Source organism: Cetorhinus maximus, chromosome 3, assembly GCF_964194155.1.
Source record: "Cetorhinus maximus chromosome 3, sCetMax3.hap1.1, whole genome shotgun sequence".
NCBI lineage: Eukaryota > Metazoa > Chordata > Chondrichthyes > Lamniformes > Cetorhinidae > Cetorhinus > Cetorhinus maximus.
The window spans coordinates 41,644,976-41,670,458 of NC_135881.1; the positions used below are offsets into that span (position 1 = coordinate 41,644,976).

Genomic DNA, 25,483 nt, shown 5'->3' on the forward strand with positions numbered 1-25,483 from the left:
CCATTATTTCCCAAACATTTGCTGAATTTAGAAATTCTAAAATTATAATCTTTCACTTAAATTTTATCATAAGTATCAGTAGGGTCAGTTATCTAGTTTGTTGCAGCCTTTAACAGACCCACAGCTTCATAGCAAAGCTTCAGTAATGGCCCCTGCTCTACTTCTCCAATGCTTGGAGCCCCTATCCCAAAACTGCCAGTGTTTTATAGTGTTGGTGTTTCTTGGCAGCAGGAAAAATGCCAACAAGGTAAAATAAATGGGTAGAACCAAGTCATGCTGACCTGCCTTCATTTACCCGGGTGCAGCTGCACTGTCAGTTGAACAGAGGCAGGAAAATATCTTGGGATATTTTTCAGGTTAGAATTGAGAGGTGACTTATCCGTTCTGCTTTCCTGTCTCAGTACTATTGAAAGTGGACTGTTTTTGGTTAAAAAAATCCAACCCTTAGTTCTGTATGCAGGCATGCACATGGGAGGATACTTTCAATATACATTGAAAGGTTGCATTCAACCACCACCATAATATTGCTCACTTTCACTCCTGCCCTTTTTTCCTCGGGTAATTGAAATTCTAATCCATCATTCATGGATATCTCAAACGTTTTCTTCAATAGTCCGTCTTCCTCCTCAAACCTCTAATTCTGCTGCTTATGCCCTGTGTAACAAAGTCCTACAACTAATCATGTTCCCATCTTAGTCCATCTCAATTTCCTCTGTCCGTCAGTGTTTACCTTTCAAGGTTCTTTTCCACCGCTTCAAATCATTCGATAGTCTCACTTCATTTCATCAATTTTATTTAAACATACACTGTAGCCTATTCCCTTCACTCCTCCAACTCTACATTACTGCTTCTACTTCACTCCCATTACTGGAAGCCAACCAACCAATCACAATGAATTTCTTCTCAGCAGCTCTCTCCCAGAAGCACTTATCTTACTATTTTCTTCATTCCTTCAAAGGTCTTCCTAAAAGCTAGCCTACTGTGCCATCAGTTTATCTACCATCTTACTTCTTTCCCATCTCATTTGTGGGGGCCTGCTCTCTCTCTTCTTAAGTGCTGTGAGATGTTTCATGCAAAATATGCTGCATAAATGCTAGGTTATTTTTATCTTTTCTCTTTCCCATGGAGACTTGCCATTTTCCATCTCTCTTGTCTGCAGGGAGCTGCCCAGCTGGCATAAGGTATAAGCATCAATAAGCAGCTCTGTAGGAAATTCCACAGATCAGAATCCTTTCTGATCCTAATACTAATGTGCTGGATTCTCTATAGGGTTGTAATTGTCATCAACTGAACAGTTCCCTCAGAGTTGGGACATTCAAACAGCACATCTCCAGAGGAAAGGAAAAGAGCATTTTTAACTGGAAGCCATCTTTTACAGGTTAGCACTTTTAACTATTTATTAACCATACTTTGGGGGGTGGAGGGAGAAAGAGGTGGTGGTGGAGGAAGAAGAAACCTTTTTACCTAAAGCAGTTTTATCTATACTTTCCATTTCCTTTAACCAATTAGGAATTTTAACAAGGCTGAATGAAGGAGATAAAACTTACACCTTTATGTGAGTTATATACAAAGTCAGTTAATATTATTCAGAGGGATAACGAAATGAAAGCCATGACTTTAAAACTTGATTTACCTTTGAAGACAGACCTTGATAGATCAATTAAAATGAATTTGCCATTAGGTATTATTCTATATAGAATGCTGTATACCTTAGCACACACACAGACTAATACCTTGGGGGAAAGGGAACTCTGGGATTCAAAGTCAGTCTCAGCGGTACCACGAAACTATCACTGATTGCTGTAAAAACCCAGCTAGTTCACTAATGAACTTTAGGGAAGGAAATCTGCCTTCCTTACCTGGACTGGCCTACATGTGACTCCAGATCCACAGCAATGTGATTGACTCTTAACTGCCATCTGAAATAGCCTAGCAAACCACTCAGTTGTACCAAACTGCTACAAAAAAACCAAAGGGGAACAAAAGCGGACTAACCGCCTGGCATCAACTTCAGCATTGACATCAACAACCGCAGGGTCCACAGGGCTGGATGTGTCAAGTCATCCTTGCTAACTCCTGGGACTTGTATCAAAATTGGGGGAGCTGCCCCACAGATGAGTCAAGCAACAGTCAGACATAGTCATACTCACAAATATCATACCTTACAGACAACGTCCCAGGCACCGCCATCACCAATCCCTGGGTATATCCTGAACCACCAGCAGGACAGACTCAGCAGAGGCAGTGACAGTGGTATACAGTCAGGAGGGTTTCCCTGGGAGTCGTCAACATTGACTACAAACCCCATGAAGTTTGCCATCAAATCAAACATGGCCACAGAAACCTCCTTCTGATTACCACCGACCGCCCTCCTTCGGCTGATGAATCAGTACTCCATGTTCAACACTATTTGGAGGAAATACTGAGGGTGGCAAGAGCACAGAATATACTCTGGCTATGGGACTTCAATTCACCAAGTGTGGCTCAGCAGCACCACTACTGTCCGAGTTGGCCAAGTCCTGAAGGGCATATCTGCCAGGCTGGGCCTGTGGCAGGTGGTAAGGGAACCAAGAGGGAAAAGCCTACTTGACCTTATTCTTACCAAGCTACCTGTTGCAGATGCATCTCTGCATGACAGTCTAGGCAGCAGCGACCACCACACAGTTCTTGTGAAGACATAGTCCTGTCTTCACACCGAACATGCCATCCATTGTGTTGTGCGGCACTACCACCGTGTGAAATGGGATAGAACAGAACAAATCTAGCAGCTCAAAACTGTGCATCCATGAGTCGCGGTGGGCTATCAGCAGCAGATTTGTATTTAACCACAATATGAAACTTGATGGCCTGGTATATCCCTCACTCGACCATCACTGTCAAACAAAGGGGTCAACACTGGTTCAATGAAGAGTACAAGAGGGAATGCCAGGTGCAGAACCAGGCATACCTAAAAATGGAGGCATCAGCCTTGTGAAGCTACAACACAGGACTACTTGCATGCCAAACAGCGGAAGCAGCATGCAATGGGAAGAGCTAAGCAATCCCACAACCAACAGATCTTGCCATCAAGCTCTGCATTATTATGCATCATCCATTAAGCTCTGCAGTCCCATCACACCTAGTCATGAAAGGCAGTGGACAATTAGACAACTAACTGGAGGAGGCGATACACAAATATCCTCAGACTCAATGTGGGGGAGCCCAGCACATCAGTGCAACAGACAAGGCTGAAGAATTTGCAATCTTCAGCTAGAAGTACCGAGTGGATGATCCATCTCAGCCTCCTCCTGAGGTGCTCAGCATCATAAATGCCAATCTTCAGTCAATTCGATTCACTTCATATCAAGAAATGGCTGAAGGCACTGGATACTGCAAAGGCTATGGGGGTCCTTACAACATTCCGGCAATAGTACTGAAGACTTCTGCTCCAGAACTAGCTGCACCCTGGCCAAGCTGTTCCAATACAGCTACATAACTGGCATCTACCCAGAAATGTGGAAAATTGCTCAGGTATGTCCTGTCCACAAAAAGTAGGACAAATTCAATTGGACCAATTATCACCATATCAGTTTCCTCTCGATTACCAAAAAGTGATGGCAAGTGTCATTAACAGTGCTATCAAGCGGCACTCGCTTAGCAATAACCTGTTCACTGTTGCTTAATTTGGATTCCACCAGGGCCACCTGACTCCTGAGCTCATTGCAGCCTTGGTGCAAACATGGACAAGAGAATTGAATTATAGAAGCGCAGCGAGGGTGACTGTCCTTGACATCAAGGCAGCATTTGACAGTGGGTGGCATCAAGGAGCCCTAGCAGAACTGAAGTAAATAGGAATCAGGGGGAAACTCTCCACTAATTGGTGCAATACCTAGCACAAAAGATGGCTGTGGTCGTTGGGGGTCAATCATCTCAGTCCCAGGACATCAGTGCAGGAGTTCCTTAGGGTCTTGCCTGAGGCCCAAACATCTTCAGTTGCTTCATCAGTAAACTACCCTCCAGGTGGGGGAGTGGGAGGGCATTTCCGCTGATGATCACATAATCTTCATTTGTGACTCCTCAGATACTAAAGCAATCCATGCCAATATATAACAAGACCTGGACAAAATTCAGGCTTGCACTGATAAGCGGCAAGCAACATTCATACCACTCAAGTGGTGGGCAATGACCATCTCTTACAAGACAGAATCTGACCATCTCCCTATGACAATCAATGGCATTATCATCACTGAATCCCCTAACATCCTGGGGGTTACCATTGAGCAGAAACTGAATTGGACCAGCCATATAAATACTGTGGCTACAAGAGCAGGTAAGAGGTTAGGAATTCGGTGGCAAGTAACTCATCTCCTGACTCCCCACAGCCTGTTCACCATTCACAAGTACTCTCCACATATCTGGATGGGCGTGACTCCAACAATACACAAGAAGCTTGACATAATCCAGGGCCAAGCAGACGCTCATTTGGCATCCCTTTTCCCAATTTAAATATTCATTCCCTCCAGCACAAACACAAAGTGGCAACAGTGTGTACCACACACAAGATGCATTGCAGCAACTCAGCAAGGCTCATTTAACAGCCCCTTCCAAACCCACAGCCTTTGCCATCCTAGAAGGGCAAGGGCAGCAGATGCGTGGGAATGCCACTACTGCAACTTCCCTCCAAGCCACACATCAGCCTAATTTGGAACTATGTCACCGTTTCTTCACTGTCAGAGGATCAAAATCCTGGAACTCCCACAGTGCTGGGAGGGAGGGTGTGCCTGCACCAGATGTACTGCAACTGTTGAATATAGCAGCTCACCACCACCTTTGAGAACAATTAGGAATGTGTAACAAATGCTGGCCTTGCGAGCAACGCCCACATCCCAAGAAAGAATTTGAAAAAAAAACTATAAAACAAACTACAATTTGCTGTTGTGGTACATTTTAATAACAGAATCACAGATTGTTATGGTGCAGGAGACGACCATTTGGCCCATCATATCTGCACCACCTCTCTGAATGAGCAACTTGCCTAGTGCGGTTCCTTCTCCCCATAACCCTGTACATTCTTCCTTTTCAAGAAACCATCTAATTCCCTTTTGAACTTCAACTGAACCTGCTCCCACCTCACTCTCAGACAGTGCACTCCAGACCCTGACCACTCGCTGCGTGAAAATGCTTTTTTTCTCTTATCACTTTTGCTTCTTTTACTAATTACTTGAAATTGAGTATTACTGAAAAAGAGACATGTCTAAACTTTTCGTCTTGCATTCATCAGGACGCTCGCAAGAATACCAATATAAAGGGGAAAACAATAATTTATACTCTACGTGAAGAGAGTGTTGATTGGTTGGCAAGTAGCATTGCCATGGAGAACACACCATTGATGGTGACTGACACTTGAAATTACTTGAAATCTGTGTCCTCTTGTTCTCGATCCTTTAACGAGTGGGAAGTTTCTCCCTATCTACTCTAGCTTTAGCTTTACATCATTTTTTGAACAAAGACCCCTAAGATTTTGAACATCAAATTTCTCCTTGGTCTTCTTTTCTCAAGGGAAACCAGTCCTAACTTCTCCAATCTGTACTTTATACCCCTATTAATAAAGCCCAGGATACAGTGTGTTTTATTAACTATTCTCTCAACCTGTTCTGCCACCTTCAATGACTTATGCACATATACATCCAGGTCTTTCTGCTCCTGGGCCCCCTTTGAAGTTGTAACCTTTATTTCAGGTTGTGTCTCCATGTTTTTCCGGCCAAAATGAATCACTTCACATTTCTCTGCATTGAGCTTCATCTGCCACCTATTTGCCCATTCTAGCAACTTGCCTATGTCCTTTTGAAGTTCTACACTATCCTCCACAGTTCACAATGCTTCCAGGTTTTGTATAATCTGCAAACTTCAGAATTGTGCCCAGTACACCAAAATCTAGGTCATTAATGTTTATCAGGAAAAACAAGCGTCCCAACACTGACCGCTGGGGTACTCCACTACAAACCTTCCTCCAGCACGTAAAACATCCATTAACCACTACCCTTTGTTTCCTGTCACTCAGCCGATTTCGAATTCATGATACACTATTCTTTTTATTCCATGAGCCATAACTTAGCTCAAGTCTGTTTCAAACACCTTTTGGAAGTCCATGTACACCATGTAAACAGCACTGCCATCATCAACCCTCTTAACTGTTCAAAAAAAACTCCACCAAGTTAAACAATCACTTTTTCCCTTAAGAAATCTCTGCTAGCTTTCCTTAAATAACCCACATTTGTCCATGTGACTATTAATTTTGTCTTGAACTATTATTTCTAGAAGCTTCCCTGCCAGTGAAGTTAAACTGACTGGCTTGTATTTGTTGGGTTTAGCGTTACATCGTTTTTTGAACAAAGGTGCAACCATTTGCGATTTTCTAGTTATCCAGTGAAATCATTAAGTCATTAGCAACATTTGCACAGGACTTTATATTTTTATAAATATCAAAAAATAAACTTGTGCAGTGTAAGTGATACAATAGTGGAGGGATCGCTTTATGCAGAATTGGAGAGTTTGCAGACTGACCTGGAAGCTGGATCCAGTGAATATCATTAGTATTTAGGCGCAGTATGCATCTACCCTATGCATCAATAATTCACTCTCTCTCTGGCTGTATTGCCAGAAATTTGTAAAGGTGCATTGGAAAAATAATATACTGCTAAATTAATAACAACTAACATTTATATAGCACCGTTATTGGATTAAAACATCGTAAGATGCCTCACAGGAGAATTAATCAGACAACATTCCACACTGAACACAGAGATACTAAGCCAGGTGACTGAAAGCTTAGTCATAGGAGGAGGTTTTAAGTAGCAAATAGAAATACAGAAGCAACAAGGTTTAGGGAAGGGATTGCAGAGCCTATAGCCTAAACAGCTGAAGGCATAACCAGCAAAGGAAATGGTGGGGCAAAGGAAATCAGGAATGTACAAAAGGCCAAACTGCTAGAGGTGACAAACATGTGTTATTGTGTAGCTTAAACTCAAGGATGAGAATTTTGAATTCAAGGCATTGCCAAACTGGAAGCCAATGCAGTTCAGTAAGTAGAGGGGTGATGGGTGAACAGGAATTGGTGAAAATTAAGGGACAAGCAGCAGAATCTTGGATGAGCTGAACTTTACAGAGGGTGAAAGCTGGGAAACTAGCCAGGAGAGTATTTGAATGTTCGAGTCTGGAGGTAACAAAAGCATGGATGAGGGTGCCAGCAAAATGGACCAAGGCAAAGGTGGAGATAGGAAAATAAAACATCCCACAGCAAAATTAAACATCTCCAGTTATGGAAGTGAAAATGCCCAGTGTCTTAACAACAATCAGGACTGATACAGATTATTGCTATTATGACAGGCACAGAAATATTTTAACTTTTCTTAGTTTTACCTGATCTCGCCCTGACTTATGTGAAGCCATGTGACGATCCAGTTGTGTCCTATAGGCAAAAGTGTAGCTGCAAAGGGAGCAGCTGAAGTTGTCCTCATTCTTTTCATGGCGACACTTAATGTGCTCTTTTAGTGAAGTCAAGCGCTTGTAGCCTCTATCGCAATATGGGCAGGTAAGCAGCTGAGCAAAAGCATCAGAGGTTCCTAAAAAACATGAAATAATATCCAAGTAAATACTCAATTTTAAACTATTCGTAAGATGACACTGGTCAATATTAGGCTTTGGTCTAATATCATGTTCTCAAAATAACTAAAACTCATTAAAAAAAGCAGGCTAACACAATTATCATTATTTTCCCTATGGTGTTGTAGATTTTAGACATATTATACATACATTCGTTCAAATACCTGCATAGAAGCCACCTGCAAACATGGATCATGCCCAATTTTCCTTTTCTATTTCTCAGTCAAAAGAAAACAATGCTAGTTACATTTTAGCTTGTAGATATATTGCAAAAACACAAATTACAGCTTGTATGGATTTTGTCTAACGGTTGCAAGCCCAAGGAGGATAGGGTATTGTTAGCAACAGAATCAATTTCAGAATACTGCAGGAAATACATTTCTGTATTTGAAGGAGCAAATGCAGCTTTAGCTGATTGATTTAATTGAATGTAGTATCTGAGTTCAATCTAGGAGTTACAATATTTATGTATAGTTGTATCTTTGCCTTGTACTCATTCATTTAACATAGATGATTTGTTTATGTACAAGTTTTGCTTTTGCTGTGTCATGAAACTATTATATTTTTCATAATATTATTGTGGTTTATTGTAAAGCAGGTTTGAGAGTGCGAGTGTGTATGGTTCTGTGCGATTTAATTGAATTGGGGTCAGATAGTTTCAACCTTGCAGTCTATCAAAAAAAGGTAGGTGCAAAAGGCATTTGAAATGCTAATGAGTAAACATGGATGAGGTCAGCATATAGGGTGTGAAGGAAATTTGCATTTTTAGACAAGTGAAGGGGCTGTTCAGCTTTCAATGGGGTGATAGGATGTTTACAACTAACAAGATAAGCAAGGCCAAGCAGTATGTTTATTTTTCCCAAAGGTACTGACCATACTGGCAACATGAAAGATTTGTATGTTATGGGAAAAGTGAATTTCCAAAGACATGTAGAACAATAGAATTTACAGATTAAAGAGAGAGAAACATATATAAAGAAGGATAGAAGGCTATGTTGGGGGGCCATGTAAGATCCAAAAGGGCTGTGCAAAACAGCCTTGGGGAAAAAATGCCTCTAACCACTTTTGCAGAAATCTGCTGTGTCCAGTAACCAAAGTTGGGGAAATGCCTTTGGAAGTCCACTGTCAAGTGGGCACTGTGGTAAGTTTGCTGGATTGCCAATTTAAATTTAAAATCTATTTTGGACTGTTGCCTTAAAGAGGGTGTGTATTTGGGAGTCAGGTTAATTAAGAATTTTGGGGTTTGTTATAGTATTAAGTAACTGTAATCTTATGTGCTGGAAAGCTTTTCTTTTGTTATTAAATGTTGTAGACATTAAAGGTGTTAGTGGACTCATTACTTCTGAATTTAGTGCACATATCTTCTTGTAATAAATACAAATTGCAAAACCGTTGTGATAGCATGGCCAAGTTTCCCTTGTGGATTTCGTCCGCTTGGTACACATCACCTGCCATGTCATAGCAGCTGTTACATAGCTTCTGGAATAAAAATTAATGCTTTTTCTGGTCACTAGTTAATCTACTGTGGCATTGTTCGCATGGGGTCTGTAGCATATTTTCTAATGTTTAGTGTGGTCCCAATCTAAACCAGGTAGCACAGCACAGAATTACAAAAAAAAACTTTACCTTGAGAGAAAAATAGGGTTTTACCAGTTTAATAGTGCCAGGGATATAGGAAACAAGGATATGACTGGGTGGTTCAGAGAGTTTTCATCCTCCTCGAGCTGATTTCCTAACAATGGCTGTCTTTGGGAAAATTGTTTTTAAATTTTACAAATCAGACAATTAAGATGTGACGTACTCATAGGGCAGAATTTCCCCCCTGTCGGGGGTGGGGGAGGAGGGGGAGAAAGAGAGAGAGAGTTTAGGAGTGAGCACGCGGAGGGGTGCCTCCGATCAGTGCCCCCAATTGGGGGCGCACCGCTATTTTACATGGGCGAGCCAATTAAGGCCCGCCCAGCGTGACGTCAGCAAGGAAGCGCTATGCGTTCCCTGTGCGGGCGGGTGGGGTGGGGCGGGGGGGGCGGCGGTGCGTGGATTCCCTGAGCCGAGAGTGCGCTCTTTCACATGCTGAGCTAAGTGCTGCTTCAGGGAGATCGGCTCCTGTCTGAAAAAATTTTAAAAGCGGAAGATATAAACCTCCCTGACACGTCCCCTCATGTGACACTGTCACATGAGTTGGGACATGTCCATCACTTTCATTGTCAATTTTATTAAAAAGTTTAAAACCTACATGAAACCACATCCCACCCATGGATGAGGTTTCATGCTTTTTCTTAAGCCCGCCATGGCTCCCAGCCTGCCCGCCAACCTTAAGGTTGGACAGGCAGGTCCATTAATTACTTTAGCTATTTTGTCAATGGCCTTAATTGGCCACTGACAGGTTGGCGGGTGCATAGTTGATTCTGCTGAGCCCCCGCCTACCTGAAAATTGAAATGAGGCAGGGTGACATTGGGAGTTCTGCCCGTTGTCATCCTGCGTCATTTTACGTGTCAGCGAGCGGGCCCCGCCCCCCCCGCTCACCGACCGGGAAATCCTGGCCATAGAATCAGAATACACAGAAATGACATTCTGAATGCAAAACTTCAGATGCCAAATGCAAAGACTTTAATTTTATACAGTGGATGCTCTACGGTATTGCTCACCAGAGTAGGAAAGAAATATCTTCATCTTTTACAGCAGAAACAGCTGCAATTAACTTATCTGCTTCTGGATTAAACAATACAACTTCACTGATCTTTTTCACTGTAAAATGACTAACTGATTTGGATATGCATTTCACTTTGTTCAATTTTGAGCATTAATTTTCTGCTGTGCGTTGGATCTCCCTATCCTGCCCAGCATTTTGGGGACATCCAAGAGAAGTGCTGACCTGACTGTTCAAGTACATTTTATTTACAGGTGCAAAAGAGATTTGATGCAATTGAGCAACACGTTTAAAGCAGCACAAGGCATGGCTCAGTTACACTTGGGCAATGATATTCAGGGATAAGGATGAGCCTCAGGTTCAGCAGGCTGAGTTGAACAGTGTTAATTCAATTCAAAGTGTGATGAGTAAAATTTGAATTAAAAACAATAAATGCCAGAAATACTCAGCAAGACAAGCAGCATCTGTGGTGAGGAACGAGAGTTGACATTTCAGGTCAATGACCTTTCATTGGAACTGGCCTGAAACTCACTCTCTCTCTTCACAGATGCCGCCTGACCTCCTGGATATTTCCAGGCTATTGTGTTTTTATTTCAAATTTCCAGCAACTGCAGTATTTTGCTTTTGTATTTGTTTTCTCAATATTGTCTTTTGCTCATTCACAATATAGCCTCTAAAATTTTTCACTTAGTGCTTGTTCTGTGGATGAGTGAAACAACTTCAGAATTTATTTTCCTCTGGCACATTTAATTCTTGGGAGGATTTTAATAGGAAAAAAACTGAAGAACTAGAGAAATGCTGTCTAATATGATTGGTAAATAATCAAAGCATGAACCAAATCAAAAGAAAATCACGGATCTGACCAGTTGTGAGGAAAATCATGTCTCGAATGGTTTTCAAAGGCAACTTAAGCTCATAAATCCTTTTACACTGTACCGTTAAATTATCACTGGTATACAAAAAAATATAGGTGACATGGTGTACAAGCTATATAGTACACACTTACCAGTATTGAACATTAACTGTGTGTTAACAACCTGTATTTCTTTGTCTCAAAGTGCTTTTGGGGGTGGAAGTAACCAGAAGCAGAGAAATGGAGCAATAAAGAGTACGAGTGGTGACTCAAATAGAGATTGAGGATAAACGTTCTGAGAAGGCCTTTGAAAGAGAAGCAAGGTAGTGCAGAGAGGTTTAGGGGGAGTGTTTCAGAGTTGACAGCCAGAATAGCTACAAGTTCTGCTGCCAAAAGTTGAGTGAAGAGTGTGATGCAAAGGGGGCAAGCAATCATGAGTCGTACATGAGCATAGCTATGCATCCGGTTTCAGGGGTAGGAGGGACTGGTTATCAATAATACAACTCCTCTATCCAGGATGTCAGACTATTAAAGGTCAGTTTCTTCAACACTAAATTTATCTTACCTTCAAATAGTCACATTATTTGTTTTATTGTGCATGTTATGTAGTTTATTAACATATGTGCACAGCAGTGGTACATCATTCATTCAGTACAAGATTTGGCTATTTATTTTACTGCTGTGCAGAGTTTTGTATAGCCATGAACCACATGAAGTTAAAAATAAACTGCAACAAATCTTGCCTTTTAGAAGGTATTCTAAACCATCTTCAAAGAAATTTCATGCTTTAGAGTCAATAGTTAATTTGGAAAAAAGTTACCATTTTCTTCTTGTCCACAAGCTTCTGGTGTGCCTCGTCTATGCTGTTCCTCTGGTGCTTCAGGGAAAATGACAGCTGTGTCTCCTTGCTGAAGGTATTCTTGAACATTTGGATCATGACCCTGCTCATCTCCTGCAGTAGAATCATGAAAGCAGTTCTCGCCATCGGAATCACAGCCTTCTTCATTAGCTATCAAAAAGTATTCCAAGTTATTGAACAGCATAGTCCCAAAATAAAATAATTTTACAAACCTTTTCGAAGTTCTTCTATATGTATACAAACTTTCAAAATTATACTTAATTAACCTAATTATAATTCACACTTGGCAGACAAAATAGGTTGAATGGTCAACTTATATGCATAAAATGTGATTTTATAATTAAAAGCATTTGGTTTTAATTGATAAAGGCAAAATACTGCAGATGCTGGAAATCTGAAACAAAAACAAAAAATGCTGGAAAAACTCAGCATCTGTGGAGAGAAAGACAGTGTTACAGTTTCGAGTCCGTATGACTCTACTAAGAGAAGTAAAAATGTGGTGAAATTTATATTGTTTAAGGGGGGTGGAGCAGGTGAAGCTGGATAGAAGGCCAGCGATAGGTGGAGGCAAAGGAGAGATTGACAAAGATGTCAAACAAAGATGTTTCCAGGACTGTAACTGACCGACTCTCCTCTGGAGATCTTTCCTCCATAGCTTCCAACCTCAGTCTCCCAACCTCGGACAGTGCGCTTCTACCTCCTTCCCAAAATTCACAAACAGGACTGTCCCGGTAGACTGATCGTGTCAGCCTGTTCCTGCCCCACAGCACTCATTTCTTCCTATCTTAACTCCGTTCTCTCTCCCCTTGTCCAGTCTCTTGCCACCTACATCTGCGATTCCTTTGACACCCTACATCATATCAACAATTTCCAGTTCCCTGGCCCTAACCGCCTTCTCCTCACCATGGACGTCCAATCCCTCTACACCACCATCCCCCACCAGGATGGTCTGAGGGCTCTCCGCTTCTCCCTTGAACAGAGGCCCGAATAATCCCCATCCACCACCACTCTCCTCCATCTGGCTGAATTTGTTCTCTCACTGAACAATTTCTCCATAAACTTGTTTCATTTCCTCCAAATAAAAGGTGTGGCTATGGGTAGGCCTACTCAGGCCCCCTCCCACCACTTTTTTCTCGGTGCCACTTCATGCTCTCGTCTGGACCTGGGAAAATTTATCAATTTTGCTTCCAATTTCCACCTCTCCATCACTTTCGCATGGCATCTCTGACACTTCCCTTCCCTTCTTTGACCTCTCTGTCTCAATTTCTGGTGACAGACTGTCCACCAATATTCATTACAAGCCCACCGACTCCCACAGCTACCTCGACTACAGCTCCTCACACCCTGCTTCTTGTAAGGACTCCATCCCATTCTCTCAGTTCCTTTGCCTCCGTCGCATCTGTTCCGATGATGCCATGTTCCAAAACAGAGCTTCTGATATGTCTTCCTTAACTGAAGTTTCCCACCCACGATGGTTGGCAGGGGCCTCAACCGTGTCTGACCCATCTCCCGCACCTCTGCCGTCACACCTTCCTCTCCCTCCCAGAACCATGAAAGGGTTCGTCTTGTCCGCACTTTTCACCCCACAAGCCTCCGCATTCAAAGGATCATCCTCCTCCACCATTTCCGCCAACTCCAGCATGATGCCACCACTAAACACGTCTTCCCTTCACCCCCCACCTCTTTTGACATTCCGTAGGGACCATTACCTCCGGGACACCCTGGTCCACTCCTCCATCATCCCCAACACCTCAACCCCCTCCCATGACACCTTCCCATGCAATCGCAGAAGGTGCAACATCTGCCCCTTTACTTCCCCCCTCCTCATCATCCAAGGGCCCAAACACTCCTTTCAACACTTGCACTTTGTTCAATTTGGTCTACTGCATCCGCTGCTCCCAATGCAGCCTCCTCTACCATTGGAGAGACGAAACGCAGACTGGGTGACTGCTTTGTGGAACACCTTTGGTCTGTCCGCAAGCATGACCCAGGCCTTCCTGTCGCTTGCCATTTCAACACACCATCCTGCTCTCATGTCTATCCTTGGCCTGCTGCATTGTTCCAGTGAAGCTCAATGCAAACTGGAGGGACAGCACCTCATCTTCCGATTATGCACTTTACAGCCTTCCAGACTTAACATTGAGTTCAACAGCTTCAGACCATGAATACTCTCCTCCATCCCCACCCCTTTTTGATCCCCCTTTTTTCCATATTCATTTTTTTAACCCTTATTTTTATATTATTTTAAAAATTTATTTTCATTTTTATTCATTGTTTTATCCCCACCTTGCCACCTTTTAGCCTATTTTCGATCTTTTTTCCCACCATTGTCCACTCCTCCCACCGCACCCCCACTAGTGCCATCTGTCACTTGCTCATGTTGTTCTTTCCAGAGTACTTATCCTTGTCCGGCCATTATCACATTCTGCTTTCTATCCTTTATGTCACCATTAGAACCTCCTTTAGCCAGTACGACCACCATCAACACTCCTTTGACCTTTTGTTTATGACATCTTTGGCTATCTCTCCTTTACCTCCACCTATTGCTGGCCTTCTATCCAGCTTCACCTGCTCCACCCCCCCTTAAACAGAATAAATTTCACCATATTTTTACTTCTCTTAGCTCTGAAGTAGAGTCATACGGACTCAAAACTGTAACTCCATCTTTCCACATATGCTGTCAGACCTGCTGAGTCATTCCAGCATTTTTTGTATTTGCGTTGGTTTTAATTGATCCGTGTCTAAATGCTTAGCCAAGTAGTAACATTCCTGCTTTGTAGTTTCGATCCCCACTCAAGAATTTAAGCATATTATCTAGGCGATACTTAAGTGCAGTACAGAGAGAACATTGCAATGCTGAAGGTGATATCCTCAGCTAAAATATTAAATCTGGGTCCCTACTGCTATGTTCTGTTGTTGTTAAAGAACTCATGGGACTACACAGAGGGGAATTGGGATTCTTTCTTGATGTCTCAACTTCCTTTGACCACGTCACTATTTAAAAACAAATCCTTCCTTTTAAAGGGACCACTATGGGAGCAATACAATGCGTATCAAATTTTGAAATGCAGTTACAGGGACTGTATGTGCTGTACTCAAATTTTAAGTAGGAATCTGCACCATGACTTTTTTTTAAAAGCAAAAACCAGAAGCCAAAATATTTTGGGATTTTAGATCATTTGTTCTTCATAGAACATAGCTCTTTCCCAAATGTTCAAGTGTTGTGCGTCTGAGTAAAGTCAATTTTTTTTAAAAAAAAGCCACAGGATGCAAGTAATGAGAATGTGCACTTATGCCAGATGAGTCAGCTTGTGGAATGTTGCAGCTCACGGCTTATTTCAAACTGCTATCAGGGTCAATTATTTCATCCCAGGACTGTTAAGCCAGAACTTGCATTATTCATTTTGAGAGTAGCCAATGACGTTTTATTTAAACTTGCAGCCAAACTGAAGGAAGTGAAAGTTTGCATTCTCAGGCATGTCACAGGAGAATTGTGCACAACTGAAACTTTGTTGTTTGGCCAGTGGAAAATATTTTGTACACAATGTTAGTCTTGAATAAGCACAAAAGTTAAACTGGGTTTACAGCAATTTCTCAGCAATCAAACCTAAAGGGAAAACAGGCAGCAAGTCACTTAGCTCCTAGAGACAGCTGTAAGAGCAACAAGTGTTCTTTTTAAATTCATTTACTTTTTTCCCCTCCTTCCAGTGAGATGCTGAAAAATTGGAAGAGTAAACCACTGTGGATGCTAGAAATCTGATTAAAAACAGAAAATTCTGCAACAATCAGCAGGTTCCAAAGACTACTCATATTGGACTGTCAACCTTGGGCGGAATCGTCCCTGATTTGCACAAAGTGTGGCAGCCGACAGGGAAAAAAAGTCATTTTACCCGCAGGCTGCAATGGCGGATTTTCATGTCATATTGTCCTATTCCCGCCTCATTAATTATGCAGCCTTAGGAAACACGCAGTCTCGCTGGCGGGCGGCCTCCAAATTGCCCACCACACCATTACCTCGCTGCTTCCTCACGCAGGGCGCTATATTTGAACTGCAGCCGTGCACACACTTCTCAATGCTTGCACCCCAAGAGGGCACTGGTGAAGACACGGCCCCAAAAGCCAAAAAGACTGCAGTCTCCTGATTCAGTGATGCATCCCTGGGATGTCTTCTGGGCGCCGTGGAGGCCCGCCGCGATGTCCTCTATCCCTGCTCTGGCTGCAGGAACCTATCACCACTCCGACTTGGGAGGTGATGGAAGAGATAGTCAATGCCAATGCTGCACACAGGTCAGCCGTCCAGTGCAGAAAAAGGATGAAAGGATGATTTCATTTGTTACAGGGTAAGGCAGCCATCTTATCGTTCTAAACTCTCTCACTCGAGGCCATCACACATTTACTGGCATTTCACTTGCTTCCAGCTCAAAAGGTCATCACCACTCACTCTCTTGCACACACGCTCATGTGCATCTGGCCTCATCACCTTTGGAGACTGCCTCCTCGCCATCTTGAGGCCACTTGCACAGATCAACATGTGTCCCCACACATACCCTGGGGCACCCCCCTTCCCCAGTACAGCTCTCGCCCTGCAGCCATTGAAAAGCCACCCCTGCCTTACGGCTGGTCTGGTAGGTAGAGACCTGCTCATGAGCCCCCTTAAAAGTGATGTGGTGCTGCCTGCAAAGCCTGGCGCTGATGACCATGAGTGCTGCCCAAAGCAAGGTAGACAAACAACCTCAAAGTCCCAAGCGAAGTGCAGCTTACCAGGTGCACATCACTTATGTACAGTTGTGAAGCATGTCAGTGAGTACCTGGATGATTCAGCATTGGGGGGTGATTCCGGCGAGCTGGTCTTATAATTAGATGCAATGTATTAAAATGACGTTCCTGACATACGGCAGCAGGAAAGACGGCCCGACATTAGACAGGTGGAGCAGACGATCGCAAACTGGTTTCACGACGTCGTGAAACTGATTTTGGCCTTACCGCCATATTGTCCACTCACACCCGCCATCAATAGGGATGGAAAAATTCCACCCATTAACTTTGTTCCTCTCTCTTCACAAATGCTGCCAGACGTGCGGAGATTTTCCAGCATTTTCTGCTTCCATTGCTGAAAAATTGTTTTGTGAATCCAATTTAATACCTTTGGCTGATTTCAAAAACGTGTGGCAAGATTACAGATTATATATTCAGTGGCACACTACTGCCCTCGAGAAAGGTCAGCTGGCTGGCTTCAAAAGAGAAATAAATTTAAATATTTAAACTGGAGAAAGTGGGAAAGCAACAGATTAGGGTCAATACTTTTAGGCCACACTGAATTTTAACTTCTAAGGTGTATAGAGTTGTGGGATAAGTAGCAAGTTGTAACATTGCCAGCGTGAGGCCTCGGCAATTTTAATTCCAGCATCTCTTTTTAAGGTGATTGATGGACAGCTCATTCGATCACGTTGAGAATGGACAACATACCTATTTTCTCTGTGCCATTTCCAGAGCACCTTATGAAGCCTATTTCGGGCTGCATTCCCTGATGCCAGATTTCAATGTTATACTAATGATTTTTCAATGGTATAATGAGTTGAAAGGTTGCCCCCAGGATTTCCAATGCCTTCTAAAGGAAATGGAAAGACAATTGTTCTCTAGATCCTGCATGAAAATCTTCAGGGCCACTCCCTAGCAGAGTTGGACAAAGGTGGCTGACAGGGTATGGCCAGTGTCAGCATTCTCACTCTCAGGATCTGGTTTCAATGTGGGCAGAGTTTTAATTACCTCTCAAAAGCAGCAAGAGTCTATCACTCTCAACAGCACACTCCCTACCATTCTCTTCGCTCCACCACATCCTTCAGCATATAATCACATGGACACACTCAACTCATTCATTTCTAACACAGTCAACTCTTCCTCAACTCTTGTTACATCACATACTAAAAGTATTCTGTTCATGCACATTACCATTTGCAAAACCACCAACTGCTCTCACTACTCCTTCCTCACCACATTACACATTCCCCTTTACATTTATTACCCCCTCTTTTTGCTTGTGCTACATGTCTCAACATAGCGATTAAAGCCCCACACACCTACCCCCACACACCTCCACCAATCTTCTCAACAGTTCATTTCTGTAGGGAGACAACCAAGACATGTAGAGAAGTTCTTAATATCTCCATCATTCACACAGAAGAGGCGGCTCTGAGGACATTAGCCCAGGCAGAGTCATGGTTAATGGGGCCCGAGAACACGGTGGTGTTTCCAATCAGGATGTCTCCAAATCACTTGCATTCATTCATTTCACTCAAAATATGCAGCAAGCTTTGCTACTTGAAGCTGCATTCTCATGGCTGATGCCTTCTAATGTCCAACTTTTCACTGCCATTCTAACTTTTGTTCCTTTTCTCTTTCCTTGGGTCATTCTTGCCAGCAAGACCAGGACAGTGTTCAGCAGAGGAGAAAAAAATCCACTCCTAACTCTCATGAGTAGCATAGACATGAGGACTTCAGAGGACCAGCCATGAAAATAAAAGAAAAACACCTAGCTTTCACATTAAACCAAATATTAGAATGCTGACCTAGAATCAGCAATATACTGCAACTGCGTAGCAGTCCTTTTCCTGCTTGTGCGGTGTTATGTTGTATGGCATTAGCATTCGCAGTCTACCCTGGGGAGCATATCCACCTCTAGGGATTCTACAGGTAGGATGACACAACAGGAGACAATGTCATCAGCCTTTGTGAAAGTTCAAGCAACTGCTGTGCACACTCTGAAGAGACAAGTGAAATTCTTGGACAAATTGGTGAGCTAAATAGATAGGGGCTCATCTTCTGCAATCTGTTCTCATTAAGTGACTGAGCTAGGCCTTGTGGGTTTGGAACATAAATAAGTAGCCAAATTAGTGAGACTTACAATAGAGTGCTGGAGTTGAGTGCTTCAGGGGGTTAAGCGGAGGAAGGGAAAGAGATGTTTGATTGCTTTTGCCTAAACCTTTTCAGCCTCTAGGAATTGATTCTTGCTCGGCTACAGGAGAACAAGTGGTTAATTGGTGAGTATCTGCTAAGTGCTAAAGGTTTATTCTATTCCTAAGGTTCAAAATAGTATATTTTGAGCAAGAAGTGAGTGGGAGGGGTTAAAAGGCGTGGATTGAGAGGCCTACCTGCAATGAGACCAGCGGCGGAGTGACGTCACGAGCCACAACGTGACGCGAGTGCAAGGAAAGCAGCTGATTGGTGAGGAGGATTGGTGAGTATTTCTAGTCTTTAAAGTAAAAGTAAGATCTTTAGTTTGTGTTTAGGCCTCTAGTCTATTTTTCCCTCTCTTTTTCTTAAAAATAACTTATTCAGTTTAAGATCAATATTGGTGTAAAAAAAATTAATTACAATAAAGTGTAAAGAGCGGGGACACTAGAGTAATTAATTAATAAGTTAAATAAAATACAACAGTGATGGCAGGACATGTGATGTGTTGCAGCTGCAGCATGTGGGCGCTGCCGGACAACAAGGTGATCCAGAGCGAACACATCTGTAGTAAGTGTTTGCAGCTCGAGGAACTTCAGATCAGAGTTGAGGAACTGGAGCCTAAGCTGCAGGCATTGCGCCACATCAGGGAGGGGGAAAGTTAGCTGGACATTTTGCTCCAGGAGGCAGTTACACCCCTCAGATTAAGTAATTCAAATTTGGTCTGTGATCAGGGACAAGAGGGGGTGACTGCAGGTGAGGCAGGTGTGGGACAGCATTTGAGAAGCCTCGGCCCCTGCAACTGTCCAACAGTTACGAGGTTCTTGCAAGCTATCTGAACTAAAATGGGGACTGCAGGGAGGATGAGTAAACTGACCACAGCAACGTACAGGGAGCCATTCGAGTGGGGGAAAGAAATAGGAACATGGTAGTGGTAGGTGACAAGTACAATTAGGGGGATAGATACAGTTCTCTGCAGCCATGAGCATGAGTCCCAAAGGCTGCGTTGCCTACCCAGTGCCAGGGTTAAGGATATCTCCTCAGGGCTGGAGGAGAACTTGGAACGGGAAGGGAGGGATCCAGTTGCCATCTTCCACATTTGGTAACAACGGCATTGATAGGACTAGAAAGGAGGTTCTGCTGAAAGAATTTGAACAGTTAGGAGCTGAATTAAAAAGCAGAACCTCCAAGATAATAATCTTGGGATTACTACCTGAGCCATGGGCAAACTGGCATAGGGTAAATAAAGTGAAGGAGTTAAATGCATAGCTTAAAGGTTAGTGTGGAAGGAATGGGTTTCAGTTCATGGGGCACTGGCGCCAGTCCTGGGTAAAAGAGAGCCGTTCCCATGGGATGGGCTTCACTTGAGCCGTGCTGGGACCAATGCGCTGGCGAATCAAGTAACTAGGGCTGTAGCAAGGGCTTTAAACCAAATTGGCGGGGGCGGAGGGGGTGCATTTCTGAAGAGAGGATACGTAGGCTTACAAAACAAAAGGATATGGCAGCATTGCAGGGCAGCTATTTAGGTAATGATAGCCAGAGTATGATAGCAAGTGTCAGAGAGTGTACAAACATTAAAAAAAAAGCAGCAAATAAGGTCAAAGGAGGAAAAAAGTGGGAAAAAGGCAAAATTAATCTTTACTTAAATACACATAGTTTTTGTAACAAAATAAATGAATTAACGGCACAAATAGGAGGTTAGTGCATATGATCTTATACCCATTACGGAGTAATGGTTACAAGTAGATCAAAGCTGGGAACTAAATATCCAAGGGTATGTGATTTTTTAGACAGGAGAGGCAGGAAGGAAAGGGTGGTAGGATAGCTTTGTTAATACGAGATGGAATAAGTACGATAGTGAGAAATGATCTTGGATCGGAAGATGTAGAATCCATATGGGGGGAGGTCAGATATAATGAGGGGAAGACGACACTGGTGGGAGTAGTCTATAGGCCTCCTAACATCAGCTATACTGTAGGGCAGAGAATAAATCAGGAGATAATGAGGGCATGCAATAAAGGCCGTACATTAATCATGAGTGACTTTAATCTTCATGTAGATTGGAAAAATCAAATTGGCAGAGGTAGCCACAAGCAAGAGTGTATTCAGGACAGTTTCCTAGAACAGTATGTTGTGGATCCAACCTGGGGATCAGGATAATGGAAACACAATGGACTGTAACCTCTGACCAGGGTTGGAAAGTGCTGGCCCGCAGAAACTAGAAGAGACACATACCTGCTTGCCAGGTCTTGAAAATAACGTTAACACTTCCATTAACATTATTTAAGCTGCTTGGGGCCTGCATCAAAAGACTCCTCGCAGGCCCCAGCAAAGTCTAGATCCAGCATATTCAAGTAGGCCACGGCCCCTTTTTACAGCACTAACTGCTGTAAAGCAAGTAAGTTTAAAGGGCCTGGGACATGTCAGGCGAAAGTAAGTGTCTAAAGTAAGTGTCTAAGGTAAGTGGATAGGATTTGGGACTTGGGGGAGTCCGAGGGTCGGTCATCCGGGAGGATCCCAAGGTTGGGTGGAGAGTCCAAGTTGTGGGTGGGGGGAATCCCGTGGGGTCGGTCTGGGTCTTTATGGTCGTTTCTCACAAGTTGGAAGAGGCTTTAATTCTTCTAACTTTTCTGGCTAACTATTAGTTATTTGGAACCATCCAAAGTTTGCAATTTAAATTGCATTTTCGGATGATTCCCAGCGTAGCGCAATTGTCCAGAGGAAGCATGCACGTCTGGGCAATTGCCAAGCAAACCCTTACCCGGGAACCTGCCAGAGGGATTCCCTAGCTCGTCTTTGGAGTACCCCCCCAAATGCGATGCTAGGGAGCAGGGAAGTTACGGGCCGATATAGTCAAGCAAAGTCAGCATGGCTTCACGAAGGGGAAGTCACGTCTGACAATTTTTTTAGAATTCTTTGAGGAGGTAACAGGCAGAATAGGTAAAGGGGAACCAGGAGATGTAATATGTTTGGATTTCCAAAAAGGTACAGTACTGCACATAAAGCTACTTAATAAGATAAGAGCCCATGGTGTTGGGGGTAGTATATTAGCATGGATAGAGGATTAGCTAACTAATAGAAGACAGAGTTGGGATAAGGGGGGCATTTTCAGGCTGGCAACCTGTAACTAGTGGAGTGCCACAGGGATCAGTGCTGAGGCCACAATTATTTAAAATGTATATGAATGGCTGGGATGGGGAAAATGAATGTACTATCGCCAAGTTCACAGATGGCCCAAAAAATAGGTGGGAAGGCAAGGAGTGAGGATGATACAAGGAGTCTACAGAGGGATATAGACAGAGTGGGCAAAAACTTGGCAGATGGAATATAGTGTGGGAAAATGTGAGGTTTTGCACTTTGGCAGGAATAGAGGAGCTGAATATTATTTAAATAGAGAAAGACTGCAGAAAGCTGCAGCACAGAGGGATTGGGGGTCCTCGTGCGTGAATCACGAAAAGCTGGCATACAAGTTCAGCAGATAATAGGGAAGGCAAATGGAATGTTGGCCTTTATTTCAAAGGGGATGGAGTATAAAATTAGCGAAGTCTTGCTAAAACTATACAAGGCACTAATTAGACCACTCCTAGAACAATGAAAAGTTCTGCTCGCCTTATCTAAGGGAAGCTATACTGCCGTTGGAGGCAGTCCAGAGAAGGTTCACTCGGTTGATCCAGAGTCGGTTGGGCCTATCCTCATTGGAGTTTAGAAGAATGAGAGGTGACCTTATTTAAACATCTAAGATCCTTAGGGGGCTTGACAAGGTAGATGCTGAGAGGTTGTTTCCCCTTGTGGGAGAGTCTGGGACCAGAGGGCATCATTTCAGAGTAAGGGGGCGCCCATTTAAAACAGAGATTTGGAAGAATTTCTTCTGAGGGTAGTGAAGCTGTGGAATTCTTTACCACAGAGGGCTGTAGAGGCTGGGTTGTTAAGTATATTCAAGGCTGACACAGGCAGATTTATAATCAGTAAGGGAATTAAGGGTTATGAGGACAAGGCAGGAAAGTGGAGTTGAGGATTATCAGGTCAGCCATGATCTCATTTAATGGCAGAGCACACACGACAGGCTGAAGGGCCTACTTCTGCTCCTATGTCTTATGGTCTTAAGGTTAAGTAGAAATGATGAGCTCCAGCTCTGCGCGAATGGTACTTGTTGCCCTCTAAAGACGTCAGCACGTCTGCTCCTTAGTCCACCATCTCCCCTCCCTCCACCTCCTTCAACCAATGGCTGTCACGATGACTGCATGCTGGGCCAGGCTGCATTGTTGCAGAAGCCAAGATGGCCCCTCAGAAGGAGAGTGCCTAGAATACATCGCATCACAAGGAATAGCAGCCTTCAATCCATTAGGGGAGTATCTCACAGGAATGTTCAGATCCCTCCGTGGCCTCACTCTTTCATATCTTTGTAATCTCTTCCAGGCACAATGACCTGAATGGCCTCTTTCTGCAGCCTAACTTTCCTATGATTCAATCTACAACCCAAACAAAACACTACTGTTCCAACTCTGGCCTTTGCATTCCCCTACTCATTTCCCACCCAACCTCTGGAAACTGTAGGCCAGATTTTGATCCAAAATGGCAGGCAGGACCTGGATGCAGATGCACCGTCCCCATTTCCAACAAATCCAAGTTCTACAGGTAGGGGAAGAGGGCGAAGTGTAAGTTTCAAGTGGGGAAACATGAACTCAGTTCAGATGGCCCTGTTAAGTTTTTTTTTAATTCATTGAAGGGATGTGGGTTTCACTGGCTGGCCAGCAAGCATTTATTGCCCATCTCTAATTGCCCTTCAGAAGTTGGTGGTGAACTGCCTTCTTTAACCGCTGCAGTCCATGTGGTACAAGTGCACCCACAGTGCTGTTGTTAGGGAGTTCCAGGATTTTGACCCAGCAACTGTAAAGGAATGGCAATATATTTCCAAGTCAGGATGGTGAGTGACTTGGAGAGGAACTTCCAGGTGATGGGTGTTCCCATCTATCTGCTGCCCTTTCCTTCTAGATGGTAATGGTCATGGGTTTGGAACAAAGAAAAGTACAGCGCAGGAACAGGCCCTTCAGCCCTCCAAGCCTGTGCCGATCATATTGCCTGTCAAACTAAAACATTTTGCACTTCCGGGGTCCGTATCCCTCTATTCCCATCCTATTCATGTATTTGTCAAGCTGCCTCTTAAACACCACTATCGTACCTGCTTCCACCACCTCCTCTGGCAGCGAATTCCAGACACTCACTACCCTCTGTGTAAAAAAACTTGCCCCGCACATCTCCTCTATAGTTTTCTCCTCTCACCTTAAATCTATGTCCCCTAGTAATTGACTCTTCCACCCTGGGAAAAAGCTTCTGGCTCTCTACTCTGTCCGTGCCACTCATAATTTTGTAAACTTCTATCAAGTCGCCTCTCAATCTCCGTCGCTCTAGTGAGAACAATCCGAGTTTCTCCAACCTCTCCTCATAGCTAATAACCTCCAGACCAGGCAGCATCCTGGTAAACCTCCTCTGCACCCTCTCCAACGCCTCCATATCCTTCTGGTAATGTGGCGACCAGAATTGCACGCAAACTCCAAGTGTGGCCTAACCAAGGTTCTATACAGCTGCAGCATGACTTCCCAGCTTTTATACTCAATACCCCTGCCGATGAAGGCAAGCATGCCATATGCCTTCCTGACTACTTTATCCACCTGCGTTGCCACTTTCAGTGACCTGTGGACCTGTACACCCAGATCCCTCTGCCCGTCGATGCACTTAAGGGTTCGGCCATTTACTGTATAATTCCTACCTGTATTAGACCTTCCAAAATGCATTACCTCGCATTTGTCTGGATTAAACTCCAACTGCCATTTCTACGCCCAAGTCTCCAACCGATCTATATCCCGTTGTATCCTTTGACAATCCTCTTCACTATCTGCAACTCCTCCTACCTTAGTGTCGTCTGCAAACTTACTAATTAGCCCAGTTACATTTTCCTCCAAATCATTTACGTATACTACAAACAGCAAAAGGTCTCAGCATTGATCCCTGCAGAACTCCACTAGTCACAGCTCTTCATTCAGAAAAGCACCCTTCCACTGCTACCCTCTGTCTTCTATGACCAAGCCAATTCTGTATCCATCTCGCCAGCTCATCTCTGATCCCATGCAACTTTACCTTCTGTACCAGTCTGCCATGAGGGACCTTGTCAAAGGCCTTACTGAAATCCACTGCCCTTCCATCGTCGATCATCTTTGTCACTTCCTCGAAAAACTCGATCAAGTTAGTGAGACAAGACTTCCCCTTCACAAAACCATGCTGCCTCTCACTAAAACGCCCATTTGCTTCCAAATGGTAGTAAATCCTGTCACAAAGAATCTTCTCCAATAATTTCCCTACCACTGACGTAAGGCTCACCGGCCTGTAATTTCCTGGATTATCCCTGCTACCCTTCTTAAACAATGGAACAACATTGGCCATTCTCCAGTCCTCTGGGACCTCACCCGTAGCCAGTGAGGAACAAAGATTTCTGTCAAGGCCCCAGCAATCTCCTCCCTTGCCTCCCTCAGTACTCTG

At 43.6% G+C, this 25,483-nt stretch overlaps 1 protein-coding gene across 3 annotated transcripts in view; it reads right to left on the minus strand.

Annotated features, from left to right (window-relative positions):
- Positions 1-25,483, minus strand: part of zeb1b (zinc finger E-box binding homeobox 1b) — a 189,144-nt gene that overhangs the window by 41,096 nt on the left and 122,565 nt on the right. For all 3 annotated transcript variants that reach the window (XM_078537704.1, XM_078537712.1, XM_078537719.1), the window contains 2 exons: positions 11,963-12,151; positions 7,399-7,601 (listed from right to left, as the gene is read on the minus strand). In XM_078537704.1, the coding sequence (XP_078393830.1) occupies positions 7,399-7,601; positions 11,963-12,151 (392 nt within the window). The remainder of the gene's footprint in view (positions 1-7,398; positions 7,602-11,962; positions 12,152-25,483) is intronic.